Here is a 15,699-nt window from a genome sequence, read left to right as displayed (position 1 = left end):
CCGCACCCACAGGCTTCTCCCAGTTCTTGTTTTCCTCCCCGTTTTCCCTTGGCCCGGAAGGCAGGCGCCTGCCGTACCCTCTAAATGTGAAGGGGAAACCCGGAGCCCATCACACAATTTGTGTCTGAACGAATCCCTGCCATCGGTGTATCCAAGGGTTCTGTGGAAATCACGTATCAGGATACATCTTAGGTTAAGAAATGGAGGACTTAGAAGGAAGGAACTGGGCAGGGTTGTGTATGCAGCCCAAACTATTTGAACTTTGTTAGAAAGCAAACAGAGACCCTCTAAACCGGGAGATGGCCCCAAAGACCAGGGTGTCTGGCCTGTTGAGAGCTGAGAGACAAGAGTGGGCCTAGTAACACTTGATTAGTGCAGACATATTAATAAAATAGCTGGAAGAATTCACAGAGAGGATGCACGAGAGGGCTCTGGGGGAAGGCAAGAGGATTAAAGCAGCAAAAACATTCCTCTAATGGACTTCTCAAACACACCAGCCCACAGGCAAGGGCAGGTGTCCTGTCAAACCACTTCCCCCTGAGACCCTATCCATCATTCTGCAGGGCGGCCTGTTAACCCCATTTGGAATTGAAGGGCCTGCCCTCTAGGCCCAGTGTGGAGCCCAGAGCAGCCTGGGGACTGGTCAGGAACCCGGCTTGGCAGACAAAGGGGCCTGGGAACAGGCTGGTTTCCTTCACTGGCAGCCCGCTAGAGCTCTGCATCTGCCTCATCTGGTGGCTGATTAGGCCATGAGTGATCACACATCTCCAGCCCACTCCCTCCCCAGTCTCCTTCCTGCCTAAAAACACTAGAGAGGGGGTGCTCTGATTTTCAGATCCATCATCACTTTGTTCCTCTGCCTTTGATCCCTTAGTGAGACTCCACTTCTGCTCCAGCAGCCAAACTGGATGTGTTTTTCCAGTGAAGCACCAGCTAAGGCTGAAGCTCAGGAGGAATAGGGAGGGGACAGGGCCAAGGACCCAAGTACTGCTTATTTGTTTTGAAGCCAGGAAGGCAGGCCTGCCAGGAGGATGCCCAGCTGGGGTGTCCTCGGTCCTGCCCACACGGGCTGTTGTGCACATGTTGGCATCAGAACAGAGGGGCCGTCTGGCCACATGGTTGACCGGTGCCCAACTTTTTGCCTCTCCCACTGCACAGCTTTCTGTCTCCAACTTAGCAGTTGTCAGAGGGTGCAGAAGGAGCCAAGAGGAGCGGGGCGGGGGGGGGGGGCGGCGGCTGTGTTTTGTGGTGGGGGGTCGGTGAGGTGGGTGCACGGAGGAGTATGTGCCTTGTGCCTGGGTAAGCTCTCAATTACAGTGGGGCAAGAGACTGGGCCATTAACATGGAGATGGCTTTCTGGTGCCAAACTCCTTTCTTTCTTGTTAAATGATCTGTTAGGTTTAAGTATATCTTTGCTTGAGGCAAATTTCCTTGGACTGAAATAAAGCAGAGGAGGGAAAAAACAAAAAACAAAAAAAACAAAACCCCAACCTCAAAATCTTGGTGGAGTAGTTTCAGATTTATAGGACTGTGGATGAGAGTACTTCTCAGTGACGGGAATTTTCCAGATGCCCCTGAGAGGACAGTTCCTCACGGCTCGCTTTGTGGGGAGCCTCCTGACTTGGCAGGTACGGCACACACTGAGCAGAGGAGAATTCAGGCCTTTGCATTGTTTAAGTGCATTGCTTTTGAAAGGCAGTTAGCAATATTTAGCCAGAACACACTGCGCAGGCCGTCCACCCTCTCCCATAGTTCGTATCTCCTTCCTCTCTGAGGAGAAACACATCCGCTGTCTTGGCTGAAAAGCACAGTCAGGACCAGATGCCATAATTTGGGGGGTCTAATTCAAATTGAAAATGTGGAGTCTTTTGCTCAGACACGAAGGATTTGAAGAGGGTGATAGCAGAGCGTTGAAGTGAGCACTGGCGCCTTCCACGCTGCACAGAGTGCACTCCCAGGAAGCTGGCCTTGGCCTCAAACTTCCCAGTTGTGCATTCATTCGGCAGAGATTTACAGAGCATATGCTGCGTCCTGAATACTGTGCAGTGGGCCTTGGGGTTGGGGCATGGAATAGGCTGCCCCCTAGGAATTCACAATTCAGCTGGAGTCAGATGATCCCACATACAAAGTTAAACAATGACGAGATAACTCTTTAAAAGCCCGGAAGGCTCTATACCCACCCAAAGGAAGGAATCCATAAGGGAGATCTCCCCTGGGCCCCTACATATCACTTGCTCAGCTCAGAAAGCAAAAGTAAAAGAGGGAGATAGAAACGAATGGGTCAGTCTGTCTGTTTTTGCCGTGCCACTCGTGAACAGCATGTATTTCCGACTCTACCTTCATCACAGCTAATTCACATCTCTCTGTGACTCCAGAGGTAACCTCTCAAGCAGCAGTCGATTTTCATAATAACCATGCTTAGATAAAAGTTTCGTAGAAAATATGTTGTGCTAGACCTCTGTCCTTGAGCCTGCAGTGTAGATGAAACACAACCAGGAAATTTGAGTTCATAGGCAACATAAAGGGGCATCTTGTACCTGATTTGAGAGTCCCAACTTTCAGGATAGTCCTTCATTCGGTTGTTCAGCATTGACTGAGCATGTGCTTAGACCAGGCCCTGGGTTAGGCTCAGAGGACACATATATAAACAAGACGGTGCCTGCCCCTAATAAGTTCACACTCAAATACTATAATCAGAGGGACAGTGATCCTTTCAAAGAAACAAAAGGACTTTGCTATCCTGGCATGGTTTGTCTAAAAGCTGGAAAGTTCCATTAAGTAGGAAACCTTCTGACCTCACTGTGTGCCTTGATCCCTGGGCTCTCCTGTGGTCACTGCCGGGTTTTTTTGGTAATCACCTCCTACCTTCTATGAGAAACCTGACTCCTGCCTGCTCCTGTCGCCTTCTTGCCCTCTCTGGGTCTCCCGGGAAACAACACAGGCAGGTGGAGTCTTGCAGCACAATTGCAGTAAAAGCTCTGACGGCATTCGTTCTCAGGAGCTGAGCAGAATGTGGTATGGTCAACATTCAGAGAGGGTGCCTCGAGGACTTTCTAAATACCTTTATGAGGGAGTATCTGGGTAAAAATTCTCATCTTTCTTATTTTATCCCCGTTTCATTTTATTTCTTCTCTTGAATTCAACCACAGTCCTGAAAAACAAGTTTGGGACTTTTTTTGCACAGGCGACGTCAGTGATTTGGCTCATACAATGAGAGTTTTGTTGTTTGAACTGTTGGATTATTTGGGAAAACAGATGGATTGCCATCCTCTACCGGCTTAGATCCCAGTTTTGCCACCACACCAAGTCGGAAGGGATGGCCACTCTACTGTCCGACACCACAGCCTAGTGTTAGGACTCTCAGCCCTCCCATAGTCCACTGCCGTTAGCTACACCGTGGAGATCCATCTTTGCCTTAGAAAGCCCTCAGACCATCCCCAGATCCCCCACCCCCAGCCCCAAGAAAGGATTAGCCATGACTGAGAGTACAGCTCCTGGGAAGCCCAGCCTTCCTTTACAAGGATGTTAAAGAAGAACCAGGGAACTTGACTGCACTGGAAAGAAGAGATTCTTCCGTCATTCCCTTTAGTCTTCATTGGCTGAGCTGTGCCCGGGCATTTAGGATTTGATCATTGACCCATCTCCTGCCAGGTTCGGTAGGGACAATGGGCCTGGCCAACTTGTCGCCGTGTCTCAGTGTAAGAGAAGAGCCAGTCTGTGTCATGGGCATCTCCTGAAGGATCTCTCCACCCATGTACCCACTGTCCAGCTTATGTGTATAAACCAAGTTGAACTCTCATGCAATGATGGAGGCCACACATTCCATCCTGTAAACTCTTAGAGACAACAGAAGGCTAGAGGAAGGACTTGGACACTCCTGGAAAGCCCTCGGGGGTGAGGCTCCTGTAGCTGCTTATTGTGACTGAAGACACCAAGGCATCCACCCACCCTGAAACAGTGCTTTGTCTCTCCCCTCCATCGAGGCCCAGTTGGCACCTTCCCTTCTCTCCACAGATCTCCAGGACTTCAAGTTGGACGTGCAGCACGTGATTGAAGTGGATGAGGGGAACACAGCAGTCATTGCCTGCCACCTTCCTGAGAGCCACCCGAAAGCCCAGGTCCGGTACAGCGTCAAGCAGGAGTGGCTGGAGGCATCAAGAGGTAAGTGAGCAAGGAGGAGCCCAGAGGCAGAGGCTGGGTGTGGGGAATCTGACCACCTCTGGTTACTGCTTCCCCAGCTCCCATCAACATCCCCTCAGGCCTCTCCTCAGGCTGGTCAGCTGTCTTCTGCCTTGTTGGTTAGCCCTGTAGGCTCCTAAAGGGAATGGTTTCCATAATGGAGGTCTTCTGCCCTGTTGAGAGGAATTTCTTCATCCTTTGAGGCTCTGGAAGATGTCACTGAGCTGTCACCATTTGACCAAGGCTGTCAGCACAGAGTTCCTCGTGTGTGTGCTCCCTGCCACCAGGCACACACAGCGAGGTGGCCTCACGAACCCAGCCATCCATGGGGCTGCAGTGTTGCCCCAGTGGGAGATGGAGTTCTTTCCCACACAGCAGAGGAAGCTTTCTGGTGGGACTTGGGGTTTTTCCCTCCCCATCTTCCTAGTAATGCGGCTGTCTCAGCTGTCCTAGCTTCCTGCTCAGGCCACAGGGTACGTGACAGCTGGGCTAGGAGAGGCCAAGCTGTGGTCCACAGAATGACAGTGAGGAGAGGGGATGTCTCTCAAGATGAAGACAGCTTCTTCCCGTAGTTGATCCTTCACTCAAGGCCAAGTAGATCCTGCTTAACTGAACCTGCAGTTCAAAATGTATTCCTTTTAGAATATCCTCTAGACACTTCAATATTTCCATTCGCTAAGTTTTTCTGATTTAGAAAGGAATATATGTCCCTGTGTTCCTGTGAGGAATATATATGTTCACTATAAAAAATACAGAAAGTAATATTTTTGAAAGGGTAAAACCCCTAATCTGCCACTCAGAGATAACCAGAGACTGAGAGAAATAGAGCATTAATCTCCACCATCCCCAGCAGGAGGTTGGCTATACACAGCTTCCACCCCACACGGGTCGGGTTTTTCCCACTCTTCAGGCATTAACTGAGCTGTGCATACCTGGGGTGGCCCAGTGCTGGGCAGGCACCAGGCTCAGTGAACCTAGATTTTGGAGACACTAGGACCCCCGGGGCAGGCCAAGCCACCAGAAGGCTCTGCACTGATGGCTGGTACTTTGCCTACCAGGAAGCTGAACACCATCCCAGTCGCTGAGGTATCCAGAAGCCATGAATCTGCTCCTGTTAAAAGAAGCAAAACACATCTGCGGGGCCCTGTCCCCATGGCACCCCTGGTCCCGAAGCAGACAAAGTCTAGCAAACCAGTGATGCAGAAGGGTTTCAGTGACCTTCATGGCGGTGGTGGTGCTTGGGAGTTAGAATACTCCTCCCTGGTTACAGAAATGCAGTGGCAAGGTGGCTCAGTGACGTGACCCTGACGGAGACTCATGGGAAATTCTAAATTTATTTCCCTCCTTCTTCATGGCTTGCAGGAGTGATTATCTCCTCTCCCAGGTGTACAGCAGGGGCCCCTCAATCCTTACGGTGACTCTGAGGCGACACATACTACACCATTTTACATATGAGGAGACAGGGTTTGAGAGGTTAATCAGCTTGTCCAAAATCACACTGTGCATGACAGATCCAAAGCTTAAGCCCAGCTGTGGCAGACCCCAAATCTTGCTTCTTTTCCACCTTACTCCCTTGAAAGTATAAAATGTTCTTTCATAGACCTAGGTACTAACTCGGGAGACGTTAACGAGCCAGTTTTTCGGCTGATTGGCTAGTTTCATTCTCTGGCATTTCTGTCCCCCTTGATCGGAGGTTTTACAGGGGTGAATAGTATCTTCAGTTTGGGCTTATTGGAATTCAGGTGTACGGCTTATGGTTCTTGCCCTGCCTGCCCACTGGAAACTACTGGCTGCAGTATTCTAGTCCTAACTCACCCCATGTCCCCTTCACCTTGCCCTTTTCTCAGATAACTACCTGATCATGCCGTCGGGAAACCTCCAGATTGTGAATGCGAGCCAGGAGGATGAGGGAATGTATAAGTGTGCTGCCTACAACCCAGTGACCCAGGAAGTGAAAACCTCAGGCTCCAGTGACAGGCTCCGCGTGCGCCGTAAGGGGCAGGGGGGTTGTCTCACTGATGGAAGGGGCTGAGAGGCTGGTCAGGCTGAGACGGGAGGGGATTCGGGGAGCGGGGCACAGGCCATGCTCAAAATCTGTGTTCTCTGAGGTGGCGGTGGGAGCTGTGAGGCTCAGGCCAGTGGGGCATCCAGGACTCAGATGCAGTGAGCGTCCTCTCCCCTCTAGCGGCACATGTCCCCTGCCTAGCTCCAGAGGTAGCTGCGCTTGCTGGTCCCTTTCTCCCACCAACTGGGAGCTCTTCACCATGAGACTTCCAGAGTGGGGATCTGTCGGGTCGTGGCAGCTGGGGCCAGACAGCCCGGTTGTCAGCAGCTGACAGCGCGTGCGTAGGAAAGATGATGATGCGCCTGTGCCAGTGTGAGGCCACAGGGCCTGTCTGGTGCAAGGCCAGGCCGAGCCTTCACTGCCTGCGCCCCTGAGGTGTGCCCATCACCTCCCTCTGGTGACAGTCCACGGAGGCCCACACGTTCCCCCAGTTGTATGAAAACAGCATCTGCCTTTGCCGAGCATTTCCTGGGGGCAGGCACTTTTCTGGGCTTCCTGCTGATTCAGCGGAGGGATGTCTTCATGGAGTCGGGTTTTAGAGGCAACACCAGAGGCAGATGTACTGTGTAGCTAATGAACTCAAACCTCAGCAGTCCCTCCGTCATAGGATTTTGTCTGTGTAATTGGGCATTCTGGTTCCTAAAGGGCCCCCCAAGCTGTGTAAGTCTCGGGTCTTATAAAACCCGGATCTGCCCCTGCTTGACACCTAAAGCAGAATCACACAGACCAACGTGGGGGTAGGGGCCACTGGAGGGCAAGTGCCGCTTCTCCCCCAGGCCTGGCAAAGGATCACTCCTCCCTTAGCTGAGCGGCCGAGCCGGTAGCTGATGTGCCGTGGGGACTTGGACCACTGTACAGCTAAGGACAGAAATGGTGTCTTTAAACAGTAGGTCCTGTTCAGCTCCATGAGGTGCTCACAGTGAGGGATGAGGAGCACCGAGACCTCTGAGGAGTGTGGGGGGTACTGTGGCTCCTTGTCTTCTAGCTCACCCTCCGACTTGGGGTGCACTTGCTGAGTGCAAGCAGAAAAAGTCACCTGCACTCTCTGCCCGCCTCCTCGTCTTTTTCTGTGCCAACGTGCATGGTCATTCTTACACACGTTGTGTCCGTGCTGCTCTTCCAGTCTATTAGCTCATCTCTCACAATAGCTCTCTGCAGAAGGAGGGCCTTGTTTTTGATAAAGGAACCAAGGAGCAGGGGAACGCCGTCAGTGGCTTCTCTTGATGTAGGTCCTAAGCCCCTGAAGAGTTCTTTGATTCCAAGTGCATGCCGTCTGGGTCTGCCTTCTGGGGCCTGGCCACCTGAGGCGGGGCAGGGGGGTGGTCCTCTGCACTGAGTCCTGGTCCCACAGGCTGCCCTTCACCTCCCGGCCCCTCCAGGCTCCACTGCCGAGGCTGCTCGCATCATTTACCCCCCCGAGGCCCAGACCATCATCGTCACCAAGGGCCAGAGTCTGATCCTGGAGTGTGTGGCCAGTGGGATCCCACCCCCACGGGTCACCTGGGCCAAGGATGGTTCCAGTGTCGCCGCCTACAACAAGACACGCTTCCTGCTAAGCAACCTTCTCATCGATGCCACCAGTGAGGAGGACTCGGGGACTTACCGCTGCATGGCCGACAACGGGGTTGGGGAGCCTGGTGCGGCGGTCATCCTCTATAATGTCCAGGTATTCGGTGAGTGTCTCCTGCAGACTTTCTTCTCTTTGGCCTTCGCTATGGGTGGTGTGGTCTTTCTAGGTGCTCCCAACCCCAAGGTTCAGACAGGGTCAGGGCTTGTGAGAGATCCCATGCCCAGTGAGTAGTGGAGGAGGACAGAGGGAGTTGGGGATGCTTGGACCCCAGGGACTAGGCTACAGGCTTGGCATCCCTCTCTAGTTCTTTCCTGTCGTGACTGACAGAAGAGACACGGGAGACTTTCCTTCCCTCTACCGACAGTCACGGGGAAGGAGGGACCCATTCCTGACTACGGATCCCTCCCCAGCCTGTCCGGTCCCAGATGGGAAGACCTCAGCCTTTCTTACCCCTGCTCTGGTTTCCTGGCAGAACCCCCTGAGGTCACCATGGAGCTGTCCCAGCTTGTGATCCCGTGGGGCCAGAGTGCCAAGCTCACCTGTGAGGTGCGTGGGAACCCCCCGCCCTCTGTGCTGTGGCTGAGGAATGCCGTGCCCCTCGCCTCCAGCCAGCGCCTCCGACTGTCCCGCAGGGCCCTGCGAGTGGTCAGCGTAGGGCCCGAGGATGAAGGCGTCTACCAGTGCATGGCTGAGAATGAAGTTGGGAGCGCCCATGCCGTGGTCCAGCTGAGGACCGCCAGGCCAGGTGAGTGCAGCCCAGAAGGCTGGAGATCTCAGTTGTACATTCACAGGGCTCTTCCCTCAACTGAAGTCCAACTTAGAACTCCAGTATATAAAATAGATAAAAGTGGCTTTTAGTTGTAAGTTCAAATTTACATTAACTTTAAAGTCAGAAGTGTACATTTTCACTTGTGAAAGTGATTAATTTTACCATTGTATTTTTTTAAAGGTTTTTTTTTTTTTTTATTTGTTTGAGAGAAAGGGAGAGTGACCACACATGAGCAAGGGAGGGGCAGAGGGGGAGGAAGAGGGAAATCATCCCAAGCAGGCTCCTCATTGAGCACAGAGCCCCACTCGGGGCTCGATCCCAGGGCCCCAAGATCATGACCTGAGCCAAAACCAAGAGTTGGACACTCAACCAGCTGAGCCACCCATGTGCCCCTTTACTGTTTTTTTTTTTTTATTATTTTTTTTTTTTAGATTTTATTTATTTGACAGAGATCACAAGTAGGCAGAGAGAGGGGGGGGAAGCAGGCTCCCTGCCAATCCCAGGACTCTTGAGATTATGACCTGAGCCAAAGGTGGAGGCTTAACCCACTGAGCCACCCAGGCACCCCTACTGTTATAATTTTTAAAATGCTTTTTATTTTGTGGAGTCTGTGGGTCCCTAGCGTTCCATGACATCCAGTTTAACAAACAGGGATCTAGAGTAAAGAAAAGCAAATCTGTCCTTTTCAGCTTGATTGATTTCAATTGGCACCTGTGCTGCCTGAGCGGTTTCTTATGCACTCAGCACTGGACTAAACATTGGAGGTAGGGGATGCAGAGGAACATAACAAATATACAGCTTCTTCGTGGAGGAGACCAAATTCACCAAGGAAATAATTTGAGAAAAATATGATCACAAACAATGCTGAATCCACACGATCAGATGCCACCTTCTGTGGTTCAGGAGGTCGGGTAAAGGGCAAACTCACATTAGCAGATTCTGCAGCTGCCTCCTGAAGGAGGTGTTGCTCTCCTGGCCTCTTGGATTCTCAGAGGGGGGTTACAGTCGGCTTCCCACTTCGCATGCCAGGCTGCTGCGGTGGAGTAGGGAAAGGCTGCATGGTGCTAAGTCCCCACAGGGAAGGCTCATGTCCCCCACCCCAGCGTAGGCGTAAGGAGCGGGGCACAGCATCCCACAGGAGCCGGCAGGGCTACCCCAGGCCATGGCAAGAAGCCTGGGCCAGGGCACCAGGCAGCCCATCTCTCTTGGCTGGGCAGTGATACAGTCCCCGCTCTTCCCACAGAACCCAGCTGTGTGTGGAGTGGGCTGATGGTCACCTTAGGCTCTGAGCTGGGGGCTCTTCCTGGCCCTGCAGGTTTTCACTTCTGTCTTCTCCCTGGGGACAACAGTTCAGCCCATGACCGGGGAAACCAACATCCCCTTTCTTCCCTTCTCTTTCCTTCTTGGTCCTCCAGGTACAACCCTGAGGCCATGGCGGGATGCTAAGCTGGACAGTGCCACCCCTTCCATGTTACCCTCCAGACCTGGAAGCCCTGACCAGATGCTAAGGGGGCACCCAGGGCTCCCAAAGCCCCCGACCTCAGAGCAGCCAGCTTCCCCACCATGCCCCGGGGAGAAGGGGCAGGTGGCTCCTGCCGAGGCACCCATCATCCTCAGCTCACCCCGGACCTCCAAGACGGACTCATACGAGCTGGTGTGGCGGCCACGGCACGAGGGTGGCGGCCGGGCGCCGATCCTCTACTACGTGGTGAAGCACCGCAAGGTATGGTGCCTGGCATTATGCAGACCTCTCAGACCGGGCAGGGCCTTCTGCCTGCTGGCCATCTCCCTTGAGTTCCTGCGGCCTGGACTGGCAGTCCCCGCTGCTGATCTTGACCTTCTGTCTTCCGTCACTGCACTTTCCTACCACCCCCCAGGAAGGCACTTGTGAGCTGAGGCATGTGGGACCCTAAGAGGCCCAGGAAAAGTCATGCATGCTCCTTCAGGTTCTCTGTGCGCTGGTTTCCCAGAAGTTACCACCACCAGCTTCTCCTCCTGGGCGAGAGTTAACAGTCTCCCTGTTCACCATCACCTGCCCTCCCCCTTCCCTCTGTCATTTGTCCTTGATGATGTTTTTGTTTTTTTTTTAACCAAAGGAAGCTCCACTGGGCACATCCCTGCAGGAACTCCACATGGCAAGCTTGCTCAAGGGCCAGGAAAACAAATATTTGTGAGCGAGCTTTTTCTCTGCAGGCTCTAAAATAGCCCCTCAGTTTCAGGATTCCTCATGGCTCGGCTCTGACAAGCCGGCGTCAGAGCTCAAGCCATGATGTTGCTCAGACCTCAGCTGTTTCTCCTTGACAGACAGAGGCCTATCTAGCTGGGTGTTTTGGGAGCTAGCACGGAGGGGACTCCTGGCTCTGGCAGGGTGTGGGGACAGCTGGCTAGGCCACCATCTTTGACACAGTGTCCTGTGAGATGGGACGGGGCTATGGGCTCACCTGATGTTACCCCACAGGGGAGAAGGACATGAGATTTCCTTTAAGAAATGTCCTAGATGAGCATTTCAGTTCATCCCAGATGTGTGCTGCTTTTTCTAAGACCACTAGACAGTAGAAAATTATTGTTCTTAAATGGATTTTTTAAATGTTATTTGATATAGGCACCATATCTTATATACTAAAAGTATTTATCAACTGTTCTTCCCCACCAAAACCAAAAAATGAACCCAGCCCTGTGTGGTGGGGTGTGTTGGCTATGCAGTGGGGTTTTCCCCTGTTCTGGATCCCGCCAGCCCCTCACCTTCTGTTCTTTCCCTCTATGACCTCAGCTCAGGACACGTCCAAAGACACACTGACTCTGGCTTGGTGGAAAGATACCGAGGCAAAACTGCCTCCTAGGTGGGGGTTGGGGGCCCATTCTCTCACTGACACTCGCCTGTGGGCCTCTTCACAGCCAGCCAGCAAAGGGCATGAATGTATTTTTTACAAAAAGCTGCATTGTTCTGCCCAGGTTATGGGGCAGGGCTGGCCCTAATCCTTGTTTCCCCTGTAACTAGACACCTCCATCTCAGAGCTGTACAAAGAGATCAGGGCAGGCCAAATGCTCACGATCCTCAGGAGACAAGAACCAGCAATGAGAACAAGAATCCTATTTTTCAGGCCAATAGGTGGCCATGAAACGGCTTCACCAAGAGGCAGGCTGGCAAAGGCCACGCGTGGTGATCCGGAAATGCCAGGCCGAGGCCGCATTCACCCCATGTGCGTGTGACAGTGACTAATGACCGTGCTGTTTCTTAGTTTTGTTTCAAGCCCAGTAGCAGTGTGAGGCCAGCACTGGGAGGGCCGAGGGAGAAAGGGGTCCAGGACTGTGAGAGGTCCGTGCCCCCGCTGGGTCTGGCTTCAGTTAGACTCCGGCCTGTGGGGCACTGGGGGCTGCTCAGTAGACACAGCCAAGAGAGACATTATGTCTTGCAAGCCATGCGTTTCTCAAGGGACTTGCAGGTCTTACGGATCGTCACACAAGAAAGGATTTTGAAATGAAAAACCAGTGTTTGGGTTGTGTTTACAGCCCATTCTCTTGCAGGAAACTGGGAATCACTCAGCTCATTTTCACTTTTCATGAAGCCAGTTTTACTTCCTGCCGCATCTGCAGAGCCCAGGCTACTGTGTCTGGGTTTCCAGTACCACTGAGGGTTCTCAGTTTGTAAAAACTTCTCCCCTTGGAACAAATCTTGGAAGTCTGACATAAATGAAGCCAGACCATCCCTGTCCCTTGAATAGTAGGTTTTGTTCTAGTTCGGAATATTCTGCTTAGGGATAAGCAGAATTTCCTACCAGCTGTTTAATTCTTGAGCAAACCACAGCTTCAGGTCCCAGCAGACTGTGTGAGTTCTGCACTGTTGACAGTTAAGCCTTTTGTCCTGGAAGGTGGGATAGGGAGATGAAGCAGCCTCTTGGCATCGCTTGTCAGGGAGAAAGCCTGGACTTTTTTCTTTAAAGGGCTAGAAATTTGGGGCCATTAAAGATTAATTCATAATAGTTACAATTCATCTGCAGTCTTTAAGCACAACATAAGGTGTGAGGGCAGGAGCAGAAAGAGGAGGATCCAAATGGCTGCAGCCCACCAAGCGGAGGATGTGGGGCGAGTCTGGAGAAGGGGTCAGGCCTCGCCGGGAACCTATTGTGTGCCAGGTTCAGTGCCTGACACTTTATGTACGTCATCTCGTTTAATCTTCAGAGGAAGCCAAGAGCTTTTATTTGACTCCTTTTAGAAATAAAAACCTTAAGGATCAAAGAGGTTAGGAAACTGGCTCAGGGTTACACAGTTGAATTTAGAGACACAATCAGAATTTAAACCCAAGATTTTCTGTCTCCCAGACTTTCTTTCTAGGATGAGTTACATATAGTTATGAACGTTTCCTCTGTAGTAAAGTCATGATTTTTGCGCTCACTAGCAATGTAGTTCTAGGCAAATTACTCTTCTCTCCAAGCCTTAGCATTTGTGAAGCAGGAACAAAACTAGCACCTGTCTCTTGGGCTTTTGTCACGAAAGCTCTTCATAGGGGCTGTGAAGTCCTTGCTTCCATGCTGAGCACACAGTAAGCACTCAGCAACTCAGAGTCCTTCTACTGGTGCTGCTTTTATCCTCCTAATCATCCCCCCAGAATATAAACTGAAGGGACTGTGTTTATTTGGTTTAAGTAGAGCGAGGAGAAAAAGTTAAATGTGTAGGTTTTCAGATATATAGAGAGGAGGTCTTTGGAGAAATTTTCAGCAGCAGGAGGCCTTTCGACCCTCTGCACAGAATTTTCTTTGGCGGGATGGTTAGATGAAGGATCATGGAGCCTATTTCACTGTCCCAGTGAGGAGGGAAGTCCCAGGGTCGGCAGGACCTGTCTGCTCTTGGCAACACTACCCTCCCCAACCCAGGCCCACTGGCCTTCTTTTCCTCCTGCCCTGTTGGACTCCATTCTGCTTTTTCCGCAAACCTCAGCCACCAGCAGCTCTGGGCTGAGATGCCGGTTCTGATACCAGCTACCTTCTCCAGCAGGTCACAAACTCCTCCGACAACTGGACTGTCTCCAGCATAGCGGCCAGCCAGCACCGCCTGACCCTCACCAGACTCGACCCTGGTAGCTTGTACGAAGTGGAGATGGCAGCTTACAACTGTGCAGGCGAAGGCCAGACAGCCATGGTCACCTTCCGAACTGGTAAGGAGCAAACATTGCCCCCAGCTTGGGGTTTTGTGGGCCTGAGCAAATCTTGTGAGGCCCAGGATGGAAGTCCCGCTCACCTTGACCCAGTTATTCACCTTGAACTTTACCTTCCTTTCAGCTGTTGCTTCCCTATGGTTTATGAGCCCAGGTTGAGGTCCTGTGTCTCATCAGAAGACCTGCCAGCTGGTCTCTCTGACCACTGCCCACCCTCCCCAGCCAGAACACACATGTACACACACACACACACACACACACACACACACACAGGGGCCAAATGTAGTACCAGGATGGTTAGACACCCTGCCTTCCCCCGCTGCCCCCCAGCTGAAAGAACTCTCTGGAAAGGGAGACCCAATATATCCTCCCCCACCTGCTGGTTTCAATCCATCTCCATCCAGGACGGCGGCCCAAACCTGAAATCATGGCCAGCAAGGAGCAACAGATCCAGAGAGATGACCCTGGAGCCAGCCCCCAGAGCAGCAGCCAGCCAGACCATGGCCGCCTCTCTCGTAAGCCCCCAGCAGCTCAGAGGGGCGGGAGGGAGCAGGAGTCAGAACTGGAACCAGGTCCACTGCCTTAGAAGGCTCATTGCTGCAGGTGGAATGGGGTCTTGTTCTGTGGGTCTGGGAAGCCTTACGATATTTTCCTGGCATCTCCCCAGCCAACCCTATAAAGAAAACATAGATTGGAGTTTTTCAAGTAAAACATGGTAGTCTGACATGTGGGTGGGGGAAATGCTAACCTTGTGGGTCCAGGCAGCACAGAGGAGACAGCCACAGACTCTGGGCCCTCCGCAGTCTGACACTGCAGAAGCATGGTTCTAGGGACCCTGGCTTAAGGGCTTCTTCTGGGAGAAGGTGACCCGGGTGGTTCTGGAAGACCGGATAGGACCACCAGAGGGAGAGGAATGGGGGAAGAATAGGCCCCAGTCAGGAACAGGCCAAGTTCAGTTGCAATGCAACCAGCTTACCGTATCCCTTCTGCTTCCTTCATCCCTCACGTCTTGGTTTCTCCAGCCCCAGAAGCTCCTGACAGGCCCACTATCTCCATGGCCTCTGAGACATCAGTGTATGTGACCTGGATTCCCCGCGGGAATGGTGGCTTCCCAATCCAGTCCTTCCGTGTGGAGTACAAGAAGCTAAAGAAAGTGGGGGACTGGATTCTGGCCACCAGTGCCATCCCTCCTTCCCGGCTCTCGGTGGAGATCACTGGCCTAGAGAAAGGTAGGGGTCTGGCCACTATCCACCTGGTCTCCCAGCCGTCCCCGACCCCTCGGAGGACAGCTGGAACTTTGGAGGCTCTTCTTTCTGCTGGTCTGCCATCTGCCATCTTGCTTATGTGGATGCCCTTAGTAGTGTCCCCTCCATCCTACAAACCCTTCCTTATCCTCCTCCTCTCTGCAAGAGGTCCATAGGTAGCCCCTCTGTGGCTCCTTTCTGAAGAAGATGGGAGTTCTTGTGTCTTTGGGGCACTTGCATTTGGGGAAGGGCTACCCAAAAGATCCCTCTAGGCTCTGGGTGTGCTGGGTGGGAGTGGGTCACAAGTGTTCTCTAGCTCCTGGGTTCAAGTGAGTCTCTCTTACCAGGCACCTCCTACAAGTTCCGTGTCAGGGCTCTGAACATGCTGGGGGAGAGTGAGCCCAGCGCCCCCTCCCGGCCATATGTGGTGTCAAGCTATAGTGGCCGTGTGTACGAAAGGCCTGTGGCAGGCCCTTACATCACCTTCACGGATGCTGTCAATGAGACCACTATCATGCTCAAGTGGATGGTAAGTAGCCTCGCACAGAGTGCAGCAGGGAGACAGGGTTGAGTTTCATGATGACAGGAGCTGGCTTTGCAGCAGGAGCAGGAAGGAATCTTCTGTCCTTCTTCTAAAATCCTTCCCTTTAGATGGCCACCCCCCAAGTCCCCCACAGCTGGGAATTTAGCCTGAGAGCCTCATCCTTATAGTACTCAGGC

General features: G+C 52.4%; 1 protein-coding gene across 5 annotated transcripts in view; it reads left to right on the top strand.

Annotated features, from left to right (window-relative positions):
• The window catches only part of BOC (BOC cell adhesion associated, oncogene regulated), a 70,385-nt gene that overhangs the window by 47,920 nt on the left and 6,766 nt on the right, over positions 1 to 15,699 (top strand). For 4 of the 5 annotated variants that reach the window (XM_032348733.1, XM_032348751.1, XM_032348761.1 and 1 more), the window contains 9 exons: positions 4,015 to 4,161; positions 6,027 to 6,170; positions 7,624 to 7,917; positions 8,287 to 8,559; positions 9,999 to 10,306; positions 13,573 to 13,735; positions 14,140 to 14,250; positions 14,758 to 14,964; positions 15,327 to 15,508. In XM_032348733.1, the coding sequence (XP_032204624.1) occupies positions 4,015 to 4,161; positions 6,027 to 6,170; positions 7,624 to 7,917; positions 8,287 to 8,559; positions 9,999 to 10,306; positions 13,573 to 13,735; positions 14,140 to 14,250; positions 14,758 to 14,964; positions 15,327 to 15,508 (1,829 nt within the window). The remainder of the gene's footprint in view (positions 1 to 4,014; positions 4,162 to 6,026; positions 6,171 to 7,623; positions 7,918 to 8,286; positions 8,560 to 9,998; positions 10,307 to 13,572; positions 13,736 to 14,139; positions 14,251 to 14,757; positions 14,965 to 15,326; positions 15,509 to 15,699) is intronic. The other variant, XM_032348743.1, reaches the window with a different exon arrangement.

This window comes from Mustela erminea, chromosome 1, assembly GCF_009829155.1.
Source record: "Mustela erminea isolate mMusErm1 chromosome 1, mMusErm1.Pri, whole genome shotgun sequence".
Classification (NCBI taxonomy): domain Eukaryota; kingdom Metazoa; phylum Chordata; class Mammalia; order Carnivora; family Mustelidae; genus Mustela; species Mustela erminea.
This window is presented reverse-complemented; position numbering and strand designations above follow the sequence as displayed.